The following is a 20,323-nucleotide window of genomic DNA, read 5'->3' on the forward strand; positions in this document are numbered from 1 at the left end:
ATATATATATATATACACACACACACACACATACACACACACACACACACACACACACACACACACACACACCCCAATGATTGGGACACATGGTATGCGCTTAATAAATGGTAGCCACTTCTTAAATCTAAATATTGTATGCATTTTGGTATGTCTTTTGTCTTCCAATTCCATCCTTTGAGACATATATATTACACATAGACACACATATGTGTGATTCACAGATAGCCAAGAACTGCTTGAGAGGGAGTTTATAAAAAAGAATTCAAATTAAATGAATTGTGAAGAGTTTTAAATTCTGCCAAGTCAGCAGGGAGGCTAAAGAGATTTCTTTCTCAGGCCTGAGAGAACAAGCTAGGGAGATAATTATTTGCAACCTTGGCTATTTTCCTTGTGAACCCCAACTCTCAGAGTGGCTGGTGGAGAAACCCTCTACGGGTGTGGGTATACTTTGCAGATTTAACTTTCTAGGAACTGAAAAATGTTCTGTTTGTCTCCTGGGAAAGTCCATTCTGTTGCACTCCCTTCCCAGAGTTTCCTGTCTTCCCAGTGCCCTGGAAACCTCTCCTCCAGAATTTGGAGTGTAAGCTTAAACCTGGACAATTTCAACAGTGACTAGAGTCAGAGAAAACATGGCTCTTCCCAGCCCTCATTGATTCTTAACCACCATCTCCACCTAGAAGCCATTTCTCCAGTTCCTGGGCCCAGGACCTTACACATTCATTGCCCTCCAACAGTTGCTAAAATGTTCTTGTGAATGTTTAACAGTTGTAAGGGCCAAGAAAGCTACCTAAGAACCATTCCACGAGCTGGTTACCCAGTGCCACATGATTATTTCCCTGCTTATATTCCAGTCTCTGATCAGAATCCCTAAAAGGAATATTTAAAGTGTTTACAAGAAGTGAGGTCAGATCAGGGCTTTGTCATAGCTATTGGATGGCTTCTAGTAAATGAATGAGGAAATCTAAACACGTCACCATTTTCAAGGAGGTGGCTTCTTGATTTCGTATTGACTGTGTAACCAGCCATGCTTGTGTGTTCCATGGATGAATTTCTCCAGGGGTGAATGTCTCATAAAGCTTTGTCCTTGTAGGGCCCTCAAGGTTCACCAGGGCTGATGGGCCAGCCAGGAGCCAAGGGAGAGCCTGGTGAGATTTACTTCGACATGCGACTCAAAGGTGACAAAGGAGACCCAGGTTTCCCAGGACAACCCGGCATGCCAGGCAGATCAGGGTCTCCCGGAAGAGATGGCCATCCAGGTCTGCCCGGTCCCAAAGGCTCCCCGGTATGTTTATTTCCAGACTCTGAACATGCACTGTACAAATGGCCATGCAAATAATGAGAATAATTTGTATCATATTTACATATTCTCACTTAAATGCTAATTGTCATAAGTGAACTTGTTTCATGGTTCATGGGAAAACTCGTCTGTAAACCTATGCTGATGGTGTTGATGGTGTTGACTTGATAATGAGATAATAATGGATCATTGTCTTCTGATGTATTGGGGGGAACTGAAAAGATTTTCTCATGTCGGAAGGGTGGTGAAGTTTCAAGTGAATGGTGTTCAGGTCATCTTTTATAAGAAGATTCCAGATATAAATGCCTCACTCTTTGAAGTGTCTCCTTATGTAGGATAAGGGAGGGAGGATGATTGCTCAACTTAGAGAAAAGAATGCTGGTTTCATTTATTAACCACAAGTTGATCTTTGTAGAAGGGTTACAGTAAATAAATAGCTTAAGCCAGTTAAACCCTGGTACTTATTTACTACTGAGTGTGTAAAAATGTGACATGGACAGGAGTGTTGGTATGTCTGCTAATAAGATTTCTTTTTCTTGTTTCATCTAAGGGTTTAGCAGGATTAAAAGGAGACCGTGGCCCCCCTGGAGGAGTTGGATTTCCTGGCAGTCGTGGTGACATCGGCCCTCCTGGGCCTCCAGGGTATGGCCCAAGTGGCCCCGCTGGTGACAAAGGACAAGCGGGCTTCCCAGGAAATCCTGGACCCCCCGGCCAGCCAGGTGAGGCCCGAGGACCTCAGGTGCAGCACAAAGATGCACAGCGGTCCTGGACTCAGTGATGTGGGCATGTGGGTTTGGTTTCAGTTTTTCCAGAGGTGACCTGGGCAAGTCCTTCTTTGGCCTTTTTGTACATTCATTTGTATATAAGACTAGAGGCCTGGTGCACAAAATGCGTGCACTTGGGGTGGAGGGTCCCTCAGCCCGGATTGCGAGAGGGTGCAGGCCAGGCCGAGGGACCCCAGTGGTGCAGGGTCGGGGCCAGGGAGGGACACGGGAGGTTGGCGCACCGAGGAGGGACTGCGGGAGGGCTCCAGGGCATGTCCAGCCTGTCTCGCTCAGTCCCGATCAGTTGGACCCCAGCAACAAGCTAACCTACCGATTAGAGTGTCTGCCCCCTTGTGATCAGTGCATGTCATAGCGATCAATTGGTTGAGTGGCCTTAGCATATCATTAGCATATTATGCTTTGATTGGTTGAATGGCTGACTGGATCACTAGACACTTAGCATATTAGGCTTTTATGATATAGGATGGGCCAGATAGTATGTAGGATTGGGCTAAAAAGCATTTGAATATATAGATGATTTTCCTTATAATAAATATATAGCTATACCAGCTAAAGTCAACCTTTGATGTGGGAGTGATTTCAACATAAGCCCATTTTTTTTTTCCTCATCTGTTTTCAGTGTTTCCCAGGCACAGTCAGTCCATTTTGGCTTCTGGTTATCCCACAGAGTGTACCTTGCCTGTTGATTAATTCTATAACAGTTTCAACTTCATTATTGATATTTAATTCCATGTTGGTTTTAGTCACTTGCTGACTGTTTTTTTCTCTGACTGTGTGTGCCAGGCACTATGGTAAGTGGTGATCAGAATGATAAACAAGACAGACATGGCCCTGCCCCCCTGGAGCTCACTGTCCAGGGTTTGGCAGAGCACGTGGAGAAAGGGCTATGTGTGGGTTTCCCACAGGCATGCTCTATTACAGCCTTATTATCAGGGACAGAGGTATACAAGGGAAAGCTCCGGGTCTTGCACACATAGGCTCCCAATAAGTTATTAGTAGAATATGATTCAGGGTAGAAATGGAACACTCACATCTTTCCCTAGAAAATCCTGGAATGGGAAGAGGAGAGGCTGGGAATGGCTTGGATAAAAGGAGAAAAGGAAGTGTGCTTCACTAAGACATGTTTTCAAAGCTGTAAACAATGAATGAAAGGACTTTGGGTGATTAAAACTGTGTGACTAGTAAACATTGAAAAACATAACTAAGTAGCTGGATAATCAAACTATCCAACAAGAACTCTGTAGAAGCAATTACATTATGGCCTTCTTGCTTACAGATTTGCCAATTCTGTCGTCAGTCATACATCTAGCCCAAGTTTTATCAATTCCTGTGCCTATTGGGAACTATTTCCTTATTAAGACATAATATAAAGTTCATAAGCATTCTGACCCAGAAAGTCTTCGATGGAAGTCCAAGTTTAGCATCCTAATGTATCTGTTATTATTACCATTCTCATTGTTTGTGAGAACATTGATTACTTAGCACCAAATTGTGACTCCACTGATAATTGTTCTCTCTTTAGTAAGAAATGTCTCTTTTGTCACTCCTTTGGGGCAGAGAAATACTGAGTTTGACTTAGAAAGATCCCCAGTATTAGAAAAGAGACCACTGATCACTTCCCTTCAGCTCCTGATCCCCAAATCTACATATTAAGTGTTCTTTGTACTTCTGAGATCTGAAAACTTGCAGAGCTACAAAATGGAATCAGACCTTCCTCTTGGCCAGAAACTACTATCAGAAAAACCAACTGGGGTACATCTAGATACATCCTGGTAGGATGGGGAAGAAGGCATTGTTGGCAGTGCTGTTGGTCTTTTCCCATATTCTGTAGAGTTTCTTGGCCACCCAGACCCATTCAGCTTTTGGATTAGAAACCTGACCTTCTTTGATCTGCCAGAACTCTGTTTACTCTGGTGACCATGAAAGTCTCCATCCGGGGTAGAACTGATAGCAAATACGTGTTGGAATCAGTCGGGAGGCATTTCCTATACTCTATAGCTCAAGAATGTGTTGGCTGTCACTGGGAGGCCCTACGTATCTTGAATTCTCGTAAGGCATGTGAAGAGTTGCTGCACACATTCCTGGAGATGATCCCTTTAGTCCTTTCTTAATAGCTAAATCCTGACGGCCAGCACATCTCCTATGCACGAATGTCCTGGGGGCTGGGCTGGCACCTCCTCGCTTGTGATGGTCTTGACAGCAGACATCTGTCCAGCTGCACTGTTACCAGTAATGCATAACCATCCATTTGGCACGTTGTGAAGATAACTTACCACCAGATGAACATAATTTAGGTTGCTCTCAACGCAACTCAGAATTAGTACTGGCTGAGGAATTGAGAGAGAACAGTAAAAGTGTTTTGACTTTTTGAGACAGACTAAATAAGAAATTCCCCAGGCCCATCTCACCTTTTGTCATGGCAGGCTGTTCAGCTTTTCTTGATTCTTACTTTGGACCATGAAGGAATTCTTTAGTCAGACAAATCTAGGTCACTCTGGACATACATTTTGGGGTGAGGAGGAACAACACTCTGTGAAAGATTCTAGAAAAATAGAGGGAGGAAATGGAGGTGTGCAGATGGAGGTGTCTGTCCAGGTACACAAAGTACGCTCAGAGGACGCAATGCTGGGCTCACGCGATGTCCTTGCTTTTTTTCTGCAGGTCTCAGGGGTGAAGCAGGAAGAGTCATGCCTTTACCTGGCCCCCCTGGAGCAGATGGACTTCCGGGTTCCCCAGGTTTCCAAGGGCCCCAAGGTACTTTTAAGTTCTACTTCACCTGGAGGTGGAATTGGAACATTCTCCGGTTTTTCTCATGCTGATCATTGGTCTTGCCCACAACAGGTGACCGAGGTTTCCCTGGAACCCCAGGAAGGCCTGGCCTCCCAGGAGAGAAGGGTGCTGTCGGTCAGGCGGGGATTGGATTTCCAGGGCCTCCAGGCCCCAAAGGTAAGCCTGCAGGATGAGCTCAACCATGAGTGGGACCGTAGCTTTGATGGTGTTCATTCCCTGGCTGGTCAGCACCATGGGCTGTGCTCTCTCTGGTCACCTTTACTTGAACTTACGAGAGTACGAGGCAATGGACATGAAGACGCTATGCGAGTAGTGACCGTGCAGATATGGGCAGGCTTGCTCATGACCTCACAGTGCAGTGATGTCAGTCACTAAAGCCATGGGGGAAATGGTGCCTGCAACACAGTGGTTTGGTTGATGGAGTTGGAATATTAGGGGACTGGAAGCTGCCCGGGAAGCTGGCAGATGCTACATGCATTTAAACTCACCCGGAGGAAATTCTCTGTCATCAGTGAAGGAAATACACAGCCAGTGGGACCTCCAGCCAACTGGGCTTGGAAGTTAGAAGGAAGGTCATGGGGCAGGTGTGAGGATGGCAAGGCCTCTGCACATGGGGCTAGTATCCCCACAGGGTGCTGACATTTTAGAACCAGTACTTCTTTCTGAAAGTTGTAAGGAAGTAAAGAGGACAATTTCACTCTTTTTTGTTGCTTTCTTATTCAACTAGTCCTTCAGGTAGACCCTGGCCTATAGACTTGCCATGACGAACATGGTCAGGACTGCGAAGGTGCTATGAGCGATAGGGGGCGTGTCTTTCCCATTTGGATGGGCATCATGGCCCCAGTTTCATTGGCCATTTGGCCTAAGCTGAGTTTAAAGACTTGTCCAGCCTCCTGGCTTTTTGTCTAGAGGCATGCATCACACCTACTGTCATGGTTACAGCCTAGACATTTGGCGGACCAGAGACAGCAGCCTATTTCCTCCTAGAGCCACATAATAACCACCCATGTACGTGGTTACTTCTGTCAGGTATAAAGAGCAGAAGGCCCTTAATGACCCTCCAAGTTCGTGGGGGAAGGCATAGGCCTTCTCCATGTTCATGGACCCCACTATATTCCATATGAGAGCCATACCATTGCCATCATGACAGGTAAAGTTTAACTGATAAAGGTCTTCATTAGAAGCTCTCACAAAGCTGCTTGGAGGTGCAGATGCTGGTGGGCGGTTAGGTCCACTCTCTGTTGGGACCCCTCAGCACAACAGCCCCACAGCAGGTGCCGTTGAGGTGTGTGCTTCTGCAAACTTATAAATGACTGCAGGTCATGGACTGCCACATCCCACAGGAGGGGTGTAAACCAGCGTCTCTTAGACTTCGCTGCACACGGGAGCCATGTGGGCAGCTGTGTGAAAGCCTGTGAGAACCTTTGGGTTGGGACCCAGTCTCTACATGTCGCCATGTGCCTCCAGTGTGGTGCAGCCCCATTTGAGAACCAGTGCTTCTCAAACTTGAATGCATCCAGCAATCACAGGAGGTCTGGTGAAAATGTGGACCAGCTTCCATAGCTCTCTATCAGGGCAACAGCACTGTTCTTAAAGCATGGCCACACTTGGGTAGTAAGAGTTTAAAGTGCCATTCTTAGTCTGCTAACACCAAGGTGTTTGTGTTTGTTTTGGGGGAGTAGGACAGGAAAGAAAACATCATTGAGTAGAAGAAAGGAAGGATTGGGATTGGTCTGAGTGGTCCACAGCCTCTGAGCTGCCCCCCAGGTGGCACTGGTGGCACTGCCATGACCAGATGATCTCATCTTCCTCTTAGAACCACCTCTATGGGGCTTCCTTTTTGTTGGCCACCTCCAATCAATTCAGTTACCCCTGAGCAAGTGTAAAAGAAGGGAAGAAAGTGGGAAATAGCATTATTACATTAATTATTATTTTGTTTCTTCAAAATAGGCATTGATGGCTTGCCCGGAGATCTGGGACTTCCTGGGAATCCAGGTCGCCCAGGAATTAATGGCTTCCCTGGCAACCCAGGCCCACCCGGCCAGAAGGTGGGTACTGAGTGTTCTCTGGATGGCTGTGTCCTCCACCCTTGTGATTAATTGGACACACACAATGTGGGTTAGTAATCTCACGGGCTCTGTGGGATCAGCATGTTTGGTTTTTAATGAAATAGCATAGAGTAGAAAATACCCAAGTACACAGCACATAGTAGTAAATGTTTTGGGGGAAAACCATCTGTTTCCACTTTATGAGTATGTTCTTGCTTGTGTGTATACTGCACCTCAACATACAATGTCTGTCTTATTGTAGGTGGCAGAAGAAAGCTGTTTGAAAGCCATTGTCCTACAAGATGTACTAGCCCCTCAGGAAGGTCTAGCATAGCATTTCTCAGCCTCTGCATTATTGACTTGCTGGTCCAGTGATTTTTTTGTGGCGAGGGCTGCCCCAAACATTTGGGATCTTTAGCAGCCTCCCCCGTGATACTTAAGGAGCACGCCACACCCACCTTAGTTGTGACCACCAAAAATATCTCCGGATATTACCAGATGTCATCCCGCGGGAGGGAGGGGCGCAAAATGGCCCTGGTTGGGAACCCCTGGGCTAGTGTGACTTCAGGACTCTCCTTGCCCTCATACATCCCCTCTGCCCACTTGCTCACAGTTGAAATTCTGCTCAGTAAGTGTAACTGACTCTTGGATAGATCCGTTTCTGTTCTGATGGTGAGGAAGGGAAGTGAAATTACCCGAAGGCATCAGTCCTAAAAGGGAGAAAGGGCCAAGGGCAGTCCTTTGTTGATGTAGAGCTCGCTGGCCTGTTTCCTTTTTGTGAGGAGTGCAGGGAAAGCTGTGGGGACCGGGCAGGGGTGCGGGGAGGCAGCTGCGCCTCAGTGACCCTGGGAAGCTCCTTCCTGAGAAACACCTAACTTCCTGGTGTCTCTGCTCCCTGTGGCTAAGACAGAAGAGAGGCATACGGAAATCTATCTTTATAAAACACTCCTAACCTGCACTTGATTTGAACATTAGTCAGTGGTGGTGGCGGGTGGATCACTTTAACTCTGTGTTTAGTAAACACCAAATGCACATGGAATTAAGGATTTGGTTCATGACTTAAAACACTGTACTTTTTCAAATATCCCTTGGATTGAGTTCCTGGCATTTTGCAAATTTCCTGCTGGGATGTGTAGATTAGTCACCAATGCCCCCTCCTGTCCAGAGTCCTCATCTGGAAGTTGTCACCAACAGTGGACACCAGAGGGCACTGTGACGGACATAATGGCCACCTACTGCTTCACACAGCCTATGTCAGCGCCTACATTGGGGCTGTTTGGAAAGCACTCTCGGGCCCTCAAGATACTTCCTTTATTTTTAACCATCTGCATTTGTCAAAGCCCTTTGACTCATAAAATAGATTTAAATGTTTAATTTGACGTGAAAGCCTTCATTAAAGCAAAAACTACATAAAGGGTGTCCTGTTCCTGTCCTGGAACTTTTCCTCTTCTTACGAAAATATCTATTAGCTGGGCCACCAGTCACATTCAGACAAGTGATTGGGGTGGGGGGTGGGGGGTAGGGGGTTGCCTCTTCCTCTTTGTAAAATGAAAACAATAAAAATTGCCTACCTTTTTGGCTCATAGTGAGATCGAAAGGACATAGTAGGTATGAGGAAGCTTTGCAGATGGAAGCGGATTGGGCAGGTGTTATTAAGTGCACCACGGAATCAGTTAACAGTCTGCACTTTTGCACTTGGCTGATAAAATCATGGGCTTTTCTGGTGAACTTGCTTCTCTGTGTTTGGGACTTTCCAGGGAGAGCCTGGGATTGGTCTGCCAGGACTCAAAGGAGCGCCAGGTCTTCCAGGCATTCCTGGCACACCTGGGGAGAAGGGGAACATCGGGGGACCAGGCATTCCTGGAGAGCATGGAGCCATCGGGCCCCCCGGCCTTCAGGGAATCAGAGGTAACTTCTTACAAGTAAATCTGGACTGTGGCAAAGACTGGGTCTGTTTATTTTGTGTCCTCAGAGCACCTATTAGCTTCTGAGTGTTTGGTGAATGAATGATGAAAGGCCTAGAGTATAATGGCTTTCTGTTGCTGTGGGTTATTGTACAAGTAGGTAGTGTGTGCTGTGAAACATGCTGTGGTCCCCATGCAGTTTACTCACAATTTCTTCCCAACCAGGTGACCCAGGACCTCCTGGATTACAAGGTCCCAAAGGAGCTCCAGGAGTTCCTGGAGTTGGTCCCCCTGGATTGATGGGCCCCCCTGGAAGACAGGGACCACCAGGATCCTCAGGTGATGTGACATTCTTCCAGAATGATTTCTTCCCCAAATCATATTCATAACGGCACAGGAGCTGATGCTGGAGTTTCCCATGAAGTTAGCAGAATCTGTGACTAAAAAGGCAAAAAGTAAATTCTATTTGTGGAAATAAGTTTGGTTGTTTGCTTAAATGTAGTCAAAGGTGCCTTTCTTTTTTTCCCAGTGGGCTTGGTTTATAAGACCTCCCCTTTATTGTGCAGTCAATAACTTTTTCAAATTTAAAATGAGGGTGTGTATGTCTTATCTGTCCATGGAAGAGTTAATAAGTTGTGAATAATCTGAGTCGACGTCTAGAAGCTTCCTTTGCCTTTGATAATAATTGTAGAACTAAGACAGTGATGGTGGACTATGGCAAGACAATCAGTGAAAAGTGCGAAGAGAAGCTAGTCTTAGATCTAAACACTGCGGAGAGATGGGGTGGTGTTTCGAGTGCTAATTACTGACTACTGATGGCAGGAAGGAGGGACTTTTTCTTGGGACATTGTTTATCCACCAACTGCCTCAGTGCCCCAAACACCTCTCTCTGGGAAGGTGACAACCAGCCCAACCTCCAGCGGGGGAGGGTTCACATACTTTCTGCAGAAAGTAGCAATTAAGCTCACTGAGGTGTATTGCACACACCTGTAAGTTCTCCTAAAGCAGCAGTTCTCAACTTGTGGGTCGCGACCCCTTTGGCGGTCGAACGACCCTTTCACAGGGGTCGCCTAAGACCATCTGAATATCAGATATTTACATTACGATTCATAACAGTAGCAACATTACAGTTATGAAGTAGCAACGAAAATAATTTTATGGTTGGGTCACAACATGAGGAACTGTATTTAAAGGGCCAGAAGGTTGAGAACCACTGTGCTAAAGGTTATTTGCTCTTCACCCACCTTCAGGCCCACCTGGAGTGAAAGGAGAGAAGGGTTTCCCCGGATTCCCAGGTCTGGATATGCCAGGACCCAAAGGAGATAAAGGCACTCAAGGGCTCCCCGGCCTAACTGGACAGTCGGGGCTTCCTGGTCCTCCTGGACAGCAGGGGACGCCAGGACTTCCTGGGTTTCAAGGTAAATGATTTGTGAACTTCTGCCCCAAAGTGATGCTGAGGTGACACCTTACCTCATCATGACCCTTACTATATGTCATCAGCATTCACAGTCCTTCCATCTGGCCACAGGTCTCAAGGGAGAGATGGGCGTCATGGGGACCCCAGGGCAGCCTGGCTCTCCAGGACCAGCGGGCACGCCAGGATTTCCGGGTGAAAAAGGTAGGGATCTGATAACTTCAGAAAAGCCTGTCTGATGTCTATGTCTCGATGCTTCTTGGGAAATTCTGCAATGGTTATAGATGATGTTTCATTTCAAGAGGCAAAGGAAAGAAGTTAAGAAGATCAAGCAAGGGATCTGGAAGATTCCTCTTACAGTAGGAATTCATGGTGTGTGTGCTCTGCCAACAAATTAGAGAGGAGACAAGTTTCAGGTGTTATTGACACAGTTGAGATTCTGTGTTTGTGTGTGTGTGTGTGTGTGTGTTTTGAGAAATGGTGTAAGCTTCAGTCATGTGAGGTCACAGGAACTGAATCCTTAGACTCAAATGAACAAACTGGGCAAATTCATATCTTAATTTTTATTTCTTATCTTGGTATTTTGACTTGGTCCAAAATAACGTTTTTTTAAAAAAATGACTTTGCATGTGAGACATAAAAATGGTGATTGATTGATTTGTTTAGTAGAACAGGAAAATTCCTCTTCTATTAGTTTGTATAGAATTGAGTGGCACCATGAACAGGAGTGATAAAGGTATTTAGGGAGGAGAGAAAATCAAAATTATTTAAACTAATAAGTGAAGTCACAAATATTAGAATTGTTAGCAAAAAATGAATTCTAGAAAGTGGCTTTATTGTTCATTGACCTGGGTCAGATTCTTCTAGGTAACTCAAAACCAAAGGTAACACTTATCATTTAATGCCATTTCTGGATAGTCCATTAGTGCTTACACTTTCTTTCTCAGTTGTTTCCACGAGCCAGAAAGAATGCCACACTTTGTCACTGCCTCTGAGATACTTGGTCACATCTCACTGGGTGCCTTCTCTTTCCTCTACAGGGGATCATGGCTTTCCGGGCTCTGTAGGACCCAGGGGAGACCCTGGTGTCAAGGGTGAAAAAGGAGCTGTTGGTCTCCCTGGCAAACCTGGAACCATGGATAAAACTGACATGGGCGCCATGAAGGGTGAAAAGGGAGATCCAGGAGATAAAGGTAACCTGGAGGGAGGTTTTAACAATGGAGATAGAATGACTTGCCTAACCAGTGGTTTGGTTCTCCACTCGTAATATCAAACCAGCCCGTGTTTCTGCAACACTGCCCTATTTTAAGTAGGCATGGCTCCTCACTATTTTCTCATGTGTGTTCTGTAGGACAAGTTGGTCCAAGTGGTGACAAAGGATCTCAAGGAGACCCTGGGACCCCAGGACTGCCTGGAAAGGACGGCCAAGCAGGGCATCCTGGGCAGCCAGGTATGAAGTGTTCAAGTTCACCAGCATGGCAGTCCCTCATGCTGAGGAAATGTTAATGGGCACATTTCGTAGGCATTAACCTGTTTGGTTTTTCTCTTTATTATTTCAGGACCTAAAGGTGATCCAGGCATTAGCGGAACACCAGGTTCTCCAGGACTTCCCGGACCAAAAGGATCGGTTGGTGGAATGGGCCTGCCAGGTACGATGGGTTTAGAAGAGGTGTCTTCTTTTTAGCCCATGCACATGCATTGCTGCAGGCTGAGGACATAATCCAGGCAGATGTGTCTTTTACACAAGCGCATATCTTCATTTCTTTATGGTCTCTTAGCTGGGGGTGAATAGAATTTGGCTGAGACTATGACCATTGTTAAAAAACTAAAGTCACAATTTAATAACAAAACATGGGCTGTAGACCATCAACTTTTGATGATCTCATGCCGCTAAAGCCCTTTGATGTTAACTCAGCAGAATTCTCTGGGCCCCTCTGCCCTAGTCCTGAACTGGCATCAGCACTTTGCTGTCAGCATTTGCTCTGATGACAGCAGCCAGAGAGGAAGCACGTGAGAGAAGGCAGAGAGCTTAGGACTCAGCTTGATCTGGGTGCTAATGCAGACAGGGTGCTACTGTCCAGACAGGAAACATCTAGGTCTCTGGTTGCACTCACTTATAAGTAGGTTTGGCTACTCACGTACATTACGAAACCAAGTACACGTGTACTTTTCAAGGCCTGTCTCACGCCCCTCTGATTCATTCAGATAATGAGAGTTGATTGTAGAATATAGAACATAAAAACCATTTCTCACATGGTTGTGAAAGCAAATATACTAAGCAGATTTCTTATCTCTTTTTATGAAACAATTGTCTCTAAAATACAGAAATATCTTCTTGTGTGGCTTTCATGGGTTGGGTGACTGGCATCTGCCAGGATGACTTACAGATGAATAAATGAAGGGACACATCTTCTTTTACCTTCGTCATGACTGGTTGTCAAGGTGCTTTTTAAATTTTTATTATTAGCACCTGCTCTTCACACATTTAAGTTTCCATTGTTTTTGTTTATAGGATCACCTGGAGAGAAAGGTGTGCCTGGAATCCCCGGCTCGCAGGGGGCCCCTGGCTTACCTGGAGAGAAAGGAGCGAAAGGGGAGAAGGGGCAAGCAGGCCGGCCTGGCATTGGAATTCCGGGACAGCCTGGGGAAAAGGTAACAGCAGCCTGCACGGAAACCGCCCCTCCCATCATCCAAGTGGAAATCCTTCCTTAGGAATTTTCAGGAAGCATCTCAGCACATTCAGTGAACCATAACAGAGAACAGTTTCCCTCAACTTATTATAAGTTGCCTCTCTTCTCTACTTCCATTCATGACCCTGTCCCAAGGAAAAATCTGGAAACTTGTTGAGGGGCAAGGGCAGCAAGCTGTCACCGGAGAAGGAAAGAGAGAGGGGGAGCGTGAAGCAACATGAGGAGTAGGCCGACAGTTGGCTCTTGTGCTCTGGGTCGTTGGATTTTCCTGTTTTCAGGTGTGGACTTGGATTCTTTGATTAGAAAGCTGGACATGAACCCCACATGGAAATCTTTATTGCACCAAAATGTATAGGATGATCTGGAAAGCATCTACAGACACCTGTTTCGGGGGCAGATAGAATATTAATGGCCCTGATTTTTACTCACAGGGAGATCAAGGGATAGCAGGTTTTCCGGGAAGTCCTGGAGAGAAGGGAGAAAAAGGAAGCCTCGGGCTCCCAGGCATGCCCGGGCCTCCGGGCCCCAAAGGATCACCAGGAAGTGTTGGCTATCCAGGTAGGTGGGCTGGAGCCTTCCCCTGAGCTTGGGCTTCTGAGATGACAAAGGAAAACCCAAAGTCATGGGCATGCTGGTACTTTGTTTTTTCTTTTAGGAAGCCCTGGGTTGCCTGGAGAAAAAGGTGACAAAGGCTTCCCTGGATTGGATGGTGTCCCTGGCGTCAAAGGAGAACCAGGTAGAGACCACTTTTTAGAACACGGACTGGGGCTCCTGGAAGAGAGGCCAAGGTGATAGCCAGGGAGGTGGGACATCAAGCTTCCGGGGAGTTACCCTCCCCGGACAGCAAGTTGTGGGCCCAGGATATCGCTGGGTGACCTCTGGATGATCAGAGACAAGCCCAGGCCATCACTTCACTTTCCAGATGAACAAACAGCCTTGGGGGCCGGACAGGGCCTTTTCAAGGTCTGGCCACCCGTTAGGAATTAGAATCAAAGTCTCCGAACTGGGTTTATAGCTATTTCTACTCCAGTTGGTTCTAGAAGGAGTTTTACATGGGTTGGCAAGAGAGTTTGATGTACTTTCTCTCCACTCTCACCATCCTTTTGGCATCAGGAGCGGTGGTGTTGCTAGCAGTGTGGAGGGATGTCAGGAGTGAACTTGGGGACACCAGGTGTGCCTGGGAATGTACCATTTTTCACATGCACAGCATGTGGTCACAGGTTCCATGCCTGACTGACATGACCTTTCTCTTCAAGGTCATCCTGGACAGCCTGGTGCGACAGGCCCACCCGGCCCGAAAGGGGAACCCGGCAATGATGGATTTCCAGGGTCGGCGGGAGAGAAGGGTGAACCAGGTATGTCCAGCTGCTGCTCCTGTTCAGAATGGGACTATTCTCTGCAGTAAGCATCTCCCCGAGATGCTTACAGACCGGAGCTGGGTACCAAGTGGCACCAAGGCCATTCCTTCTTATAACCCCGAAAACAGCAGCGTGGGCAAGGGCACCAGGTCTGGGTGGGAAACAGAGAAGGCAGGAAGGGGGTTGTTTATTTCTTTCTCTCACAAATAGTTACGGAAATCTGTCCTCGAAACTGCTCGAGCTCTTGGTGGTGAGTGAATGAGCACACATCAAAAGCCCAGACCACTGCCTTCTCTGCCTGGCGTCTCCCTCTTTAATGGTCCCAGGGATATTTGCTGTTTCCAGAACCTGCTTCTGTCCCTGATGGGGTGGGAGGTGCAACTTGGGCAGCAGTGCTGGCTGCTAGTTTGGAGGGTGACAGTTGCATGCCTGCTTGTAGGTAGCAGGAGGACACCCAGGATTGTCAGGGGGATGGAAGGAGGAAAATGTCATTGGGGAGGAGCATCCAGGGGCTTTTATCGCTCTTTTTTTTAAGTTCGTTTTTTCATTCTATGCACCTTATGTTTATATTACGTACACTCATTTTCCTATAAAAAGAATTCTTTAAAAATGCCTCCACACCTTCTTCCCCCATTTTAATCTTCCCTGAAGCCCTTTCTCACATTTGTGGGCTCCCCAGTGGCTGCTTCCCCAAGTGTCTCTGGCTCTCCCCACCTCTCTTGAGAATAGCTGTCAGTTGGATGGTTGTCTGAGAAAAGCCAATTTGTGAGTCTCCAGAAAGTCGTAGGAAATAAGTGCCCATTTGTACAGATTATTTCTGCTAAGTGTCATAATGGTTCTGCGCTGAAAGGGACTTAGGAAAAAGTACTAAATTATGTCTATCCTGTCAAGGGTATCTTAGGACAACTATAGGAATATAATTTCACTCCCATGGTGCAATTAACTAATTTCTGTGTTCTGCAGATGGTGCAGGGTATTGGTACTGCTTTGTACTGTACCTGCAGATCGGCTCTTTTAGGAAAGATGAACACTGCTTCTCACCCTCCTCTTACAGGTATACCCGGAAGAGGCGTCCCAGGGTTCCCAGGGTCCAAAGGAGACAAAGGTAACGTACGCTGGATGTGTTCTTCCTTTTCCACTCACCGATGATGCACACGGTGCCTGCAGAACTGGGGGAAAGTTGCAGTGAGATGGTTGGACATAGACAGTAGATACTGGGTTTGGAATAATCTAATTGACATGTTTTCTGGCCCGTGACAAAACACGACACAGAGCGCTGTGTTTTGGATTTGTTGCTTTGTGAGACGGCAGAGGGAGAGTCAGGAGGGGGGCTCTGTGATCAGGTCAGGTGATGGCCCTCTCTCTTTCCCTTTTTATTTTTTCCTAATCACCTTAAAATAATCCTAGAATTTTTGTATTTTATTGGAAGGTTTGGGGTAATACATTTTAAACTAAACATGTAGTTCTTTTTTTCCCCCTAAAAGCTCTTACTTAAAAAAACACACACAACTTTTAAAACAGTTTTATTACTATGGATATATAATAAACTGCACTTACTTAAAGTGTGTGATTTAATGTCTTGATATATGTATGCACCCATGAAAATATCACCACATTCAAGATAGTGAACAAACCCATCACCTCAAAAGTTTTCTGTGCTGCTTTATTATCCCCCATCCTGCCTCTTCCTGCCCCCAGACATTGACCTGCTTTTTGGCACTATAGATTAGCTTGCATTTTCTAGAATTTTCCATAAATGGAATCCTACAGTATTTTACTTTTAGTCTGTCTTCTTTCGTACAGAATAATCAGTTTGAGATTCACCTGTGTTGTTGCATGTGTCAATAGGTCATTTTTTTCCTTGCTGAGTGATGTTCTATAGTGCGGACATAACGTATTTTGTTTATCCATTCACCTCTTGGTGGAACAAGCCTTTAACTTTAGCAGTGCTACTGACTGTAGGCTTATCTGAGCATATACTCACATGCTTTTGGCATAGAGCACTTCCTTTAAAAAGTATACAGGATAATAGCTAAGAATGAGGGCCAGGCTCTGGTATCCTAAGCTGACTCCTCGTTAGGTTGGCTGTGGTAGGAGTGTTAATTAATAACAAGGAGAGGAAAGGGCACCCAGCTCCAGTGTTCCTCCTGGAGCCTCTGGCAGCCCCTACCTCCTATATTCTGGGGTTTCTCTTCTTCCTGCCTTTCTCATGATCTCAATCTGTTTTTATTGTTTAGGCTCAAAGGGTGAAGTGGGTTTCCCAGGATTAGCTGGGAGCCCAGGAATTCCTGGATCCAAAGGAGAGAAAGGATTCTCGGGTCCTCCGGGGCCGCAAGGACAGCCAGGATTGCCGGGAGCTCCGGGCCGCCCCGTGGAGGGGCCCAAAGGAGACCGGGGCCCACAGGGACAGCCTGGCCTGCCAGGTAAGGTGTCTGGCCAGGGGCAGAACTGGGGCTGAATCAGAAGGTACAAATATACAACAAGTGTAAAAGAGATTTAAATACATACTTTCTCAATTGAGGTTTTATTTAGATGTTGACAGCATTTATTTCAACTTGAAACTGCTTCAGACATTGGGCCTTTTGTATTTTGGCCTGGGCCAATGCTTTTCTGTGTCCTTTCTGTCAAGGGATTCAGTATATATGACACATGATTAAGGGAGAGGGGAGAGAGGATTGTGGGAAAGGGCTGGAGCACGAATGGCACCTGTGCTGGTTGTTTAGGCTAGATGACATCTGGCAGGCCTCCCCCTCACGGCCACGGGCACTGCTGCAGCATCGCTGCCCTTGAACCCAGCAACACAGGGCCTGTGGACACCGAGAGGGCAGTGCTTATATCAACATTTTCTGCCCAATGAGCAGATCAGGTTCTTCCTTCTAGGGCACCTTGATTTCTTGGGGCTCATACAGCTTGATGCTGTGTTGCTACATATAGTTGTGGACAGTTGAGTGACCATAGATATGGTGTGGCTGTATATGCAGTTGGCGACAGTTGGGTGCCAGCGATGACAACCATGGGCCAATGATACCCATACATAAAAACCCCCTCACCTGACATGTGTGACTTTTGTGTCTCCCATTAGGGCCTCCGGGACCAATGGGGCCTCCAGGGCTCCCTGGGATTGATGGACTGAAAGGTGACAGAGGAAACCCAGGCTGGCCAGGGGCCCCTGGTCCTCCAGGACCCAAGGGAGACCCAGGATTCCAAGGCATGCCTGTAAGTTGTCCATTTATAGGTCTTGTTTTTGAAAAGAATCACAAAATAATATGTGTGTGTGTGTGTGTGCGTGTGTGTGTGCGTGTGGGTAAGTTGTCCATTTATAGGTCTTGTTTCTGAAAAGAATCACAAAATAACATGCGTGTGTGTGTGTGCGCGCGCGCGCGCACATGCGCCCGCATATGTATTACACTCAGAAATCCTCTCTGGATCAGTTCCTTCAGTTCCTTCTCTCTTGCCAGTCATCAGCCATCTTTATTGGCACCACAGTAGGCAACTATTAAACATTTTTTACAGTCTAGTTTTACAATGACCATTAAAGAGAAATGTTATACCACTTGAAAACACAGTTCAATGCATGGGTTTAAAAATCTACTTACAAACTTGATGCAAAAAGCAAGCCTCAGTAACATAGAAATATACTCCACATTTCTAGTCTCTCTATGTACTTATGTATAAATATGTGTATGTGTGTGTATATATATATATGTATATATGTATATGTGTGTATGCACTCATATGACATACATATCTTAAAACACACACACATATACACACACACACATGCCTGTATATAGTTGATCCTGAACAACATGGGTTTGAATGATGCAGGTCCACTTATATGTGGATTTTAAAAAAAATACAGTTAGCCCCTGTGTCCCCAGGTTTTGCATCCTCAAATTTAACCAACTGTAGATTGAAAATAATACTTTATTTTGTAATTAGGAATTCAGAGATTTGGAGAGCTGATAGTATGCCTTCTTCCACTATGCTATTTTATATAAGGAACTGGAGTATCCTCAGATTTTAGTATCTGGAGGAGGTCATGGAACCAATTCCCCACGAATACTGAAGATGACTGTAGTTAAGTTTTGGGGGAGTCAAAACTTATATAAAAATGTTCCACTGCTCAGGAGGTTGGCACTCCTAATCCCTGCAATGTTCAGGGTCAACTGTATATATTTGTGCATATTATTTTGGTTATGGCACCTATTAAAATAAATTAAAGCAAAGAAACAAATATATGTTAGAAACAATACAATTTTTTATATATCGAGAAAGGAACTAGAAGAAAAAACTATTGAGTTATCAGCTAGAATATGAGATATTTTTAAAATACATGAATATTGTTATAAAGAAAAATAATCCTTCTTTAGTATATTTTATCTTATTTCCATATTTAAAATCACTTTTTAGATAAGATATGAAGTTAATTCTAAAGAAAAAGCACTATGCTTGAGTGTTTAGAGGAAAGTTTTCCAGAAAGTAGTTGGTGTTGGTAGATTGATGTGTTGCCATGATAAATGTTTAGGAAGTCCCAACTCTGTTCATGGCATTGTGATCTGGGGTGGGACAGCAGAATGTCAGACTTGCACCTGCTCTGAGAACTTACCACATAGATGGACAAGAAGAGGGGACACAGTGAATGAAGCAAGTTGATTCAGTTACCTTGTTTTGACATACATAGAGTTTTTGGCATTCTTTTTACATCATTCAAGAACCACAAGAAACCATTTATCCACAAAGATACTTTGCAGAACATGGAGGGGTTGTCCCAGCTTCCCGATGACTAGTTACTTGAGAGTCTTACCGTTCATCTCCTGAATGATTCCCAACTGATGTTCTCTTTGTGTGTCTAGGGGATTGGTGGCACTCCAGGAATCACAGGTGCTAAGGGTGATATGGGACCTCCAGGAGTTCCAGGTTTTCAAGGTAAGACAGTAAAGGTGATGCTGCTTAAAGACACATTTACCTATTCCCAGAGCTTCCTAACCACTGGCACTTTAATATTGATTGAACCAGTATAATTATAGAACAAGTCTTGTTCTCGTCAAATTAAATATACTGTTTCTATGTGACAGCCCAATTTGTATAATGCTATGAATGGCTGTATAAAGATGTTCTGATTTTTTTTTTTACTAAGAATCAGTGGATCATTGCATCTCAATTATTTGAATATCATTAAGAAGTCATGGATTTTGGCCATTCATTAACTTATTAATGTGTTGAGAAAATATGTAGGGGTATCTACCAGTGTTCAGACACTGTGATTTTTACTGCTGAATCAGATACATGTGAATGAAAAGTCCATAAAACAAGTGCTCAGCCTGCAGGTTTTGTGGTCTATTTGGGGACATGTGTGAATCAGAACATGACCAAAAACAGTATCATGTGCCCCTCCACTGGTTGTGACCATTATGCAGTTTGTTGCATGTTTGGAAATGTGATTTTTGGGTTCTTGAAAGAAGAGTTTCATCAAAAGTTTTACATAGTTGACCAGAAGTAATACTCTTTTCTTCCATAAGCCTAAATGGGAAAATTTCACTGTGTGTGTATGTATATGCATGCATGCATATATGTGTGTACATATGCACGTGTATATTTACATGCGTGTATGCATATGCACACGTGTGTATCTTTACACATGCCTATGCATATACATACTTGTATATCTTTTATGATCCTGTACAAAGACAATGTTGTACTTTCTTCCAGGTCAGAAAGGTCTCCCTGGCCTTCAGGGAATTAAAGGAGATCAAGGAGACCAAGGTTTCCCTGGATCTAAAGGTACGATAATGTGCTGAATTGGAAGGTGCCTTACGGATTTGAGGAAATAGGAAAGCCATTGAACTCACAGAATTAGGGTGTTTGGTTTAACCAATGTGAAAAGGCTCAAAGGTCATTAGAAAATAATCAACCAAATTCTTTGGTAGCTAGTCAGAATTGCTGTATTTGACTAATCTGGTAGACATTTTTACCAGTGACTTATCTTGAAATCAGCGACTTGAAGTCATAATAGGAATAACATCGATCTTGC

The 20,323-nt window shown here is 45.1% G+C and overlaps 1 protein-coding gene across 1 annotated transcript in view; it reads left to right on the forward strand.

The window, feature by feature from the left end:
• The window catches only part of COL4A1 (collagen, type IV, alpha 1), a 79,519-nt gene that overhangs the window by 47,614 nt on the left and 11,582 nt on the right, over positions 1 to 20,323 (forward strand). Inside the window, exons 25-45 of the mRNA XM_005884482.1 lie at positions 1,094 to 1,285; positions 1,851 to 2,019; positions 4,747 to 4,839; positions 4,927 to 5,031; positions 6,826 to 6,923; positions 8,681 to 8,831; positions 9,053 to 9,166; positions 10,078 to 10,245; positions 10,356 to 10,445; positions 11,282 to 11,434; positions 11,593 to 11,691; positions 11,801 to 11,890; positions 12,754 to 12,893; positions 13,363 to 13,489; positions 13,587 to 13,667; positions 14,188 to 14,286; positions 15,344 to 15,394; positions 16,527 to 16,712; positions 17,372 to 17,505; positions 19,146 to 19,218; positions 20,002 to 20,073. Coding sequence (XP_005884544.1) covers positions 1,094 to 1,285; positions 1,851 to 2,019; positions 4,747 to 4,839; positions 4,927 to 5,031; positions 6,826 to 6,923; positions 8,681 to 8,831; positions 9,053 to 9,166; positions 10,078 to 10,245; positions 10,356 to 10,445; positions 11,282 to 11,434; positions 11,593 to 11,691; positions 11,801 to 11,890; positions 12,754 to 12,893; positions 13,363 to 13,489; positions 13,587 to 13,667; positions 14,188 to 14,286; positions 15,344 to 15,394; positions 16,527 to 16,712; positions 17,372 to 17,505; positions 19,146 to 19,218; positions 20,002 to 20,073 — 2,485 coding nt within the window. The remainder of the gene's footprint in view (positions 1 to 1,093; positions 1,286 to 1,850; positions 2,020 to 4,746; positions 4,840 to 4,926; positions 5,032 to 6,825; positions 6,924 to 8,680; positions 8,832 to 9,052; positions 9,167 to 10,077; positions 10,246 to 10,355; positions 10,446 to 11,281; positions 11,435 to 11,592; positions 11,692 to 11,800; positions 11,891 to 12,753; positions 12,894 to 13,362; positions 13,490 to 13,586; positions 13,668 to 14,187; positions 14,287 to 15,343; positions 15,395 to 16,526; positions 16,713 to 17,371; positions 17,506 to 19,145; positions 19,219 to 20,001; positions 20,074 to 20,323) is intronic.

The sequence above is a fragment of the Myotis brandtii genome, unplaced genomic scaffold (assembly GCF_000412655.1).
Source record: "Myotis brandtii unplaced genomic scaffold, ASM41265v1 scaffold83, whole genome shotgun sequence".
Taxonomy (NCBI): domain Eukaryota; kingdom Metazoa; phylum Chordata; class Mammalia; order Chiroptera; family Vespertilionidae; genus Myotis; species Myotis brandtii.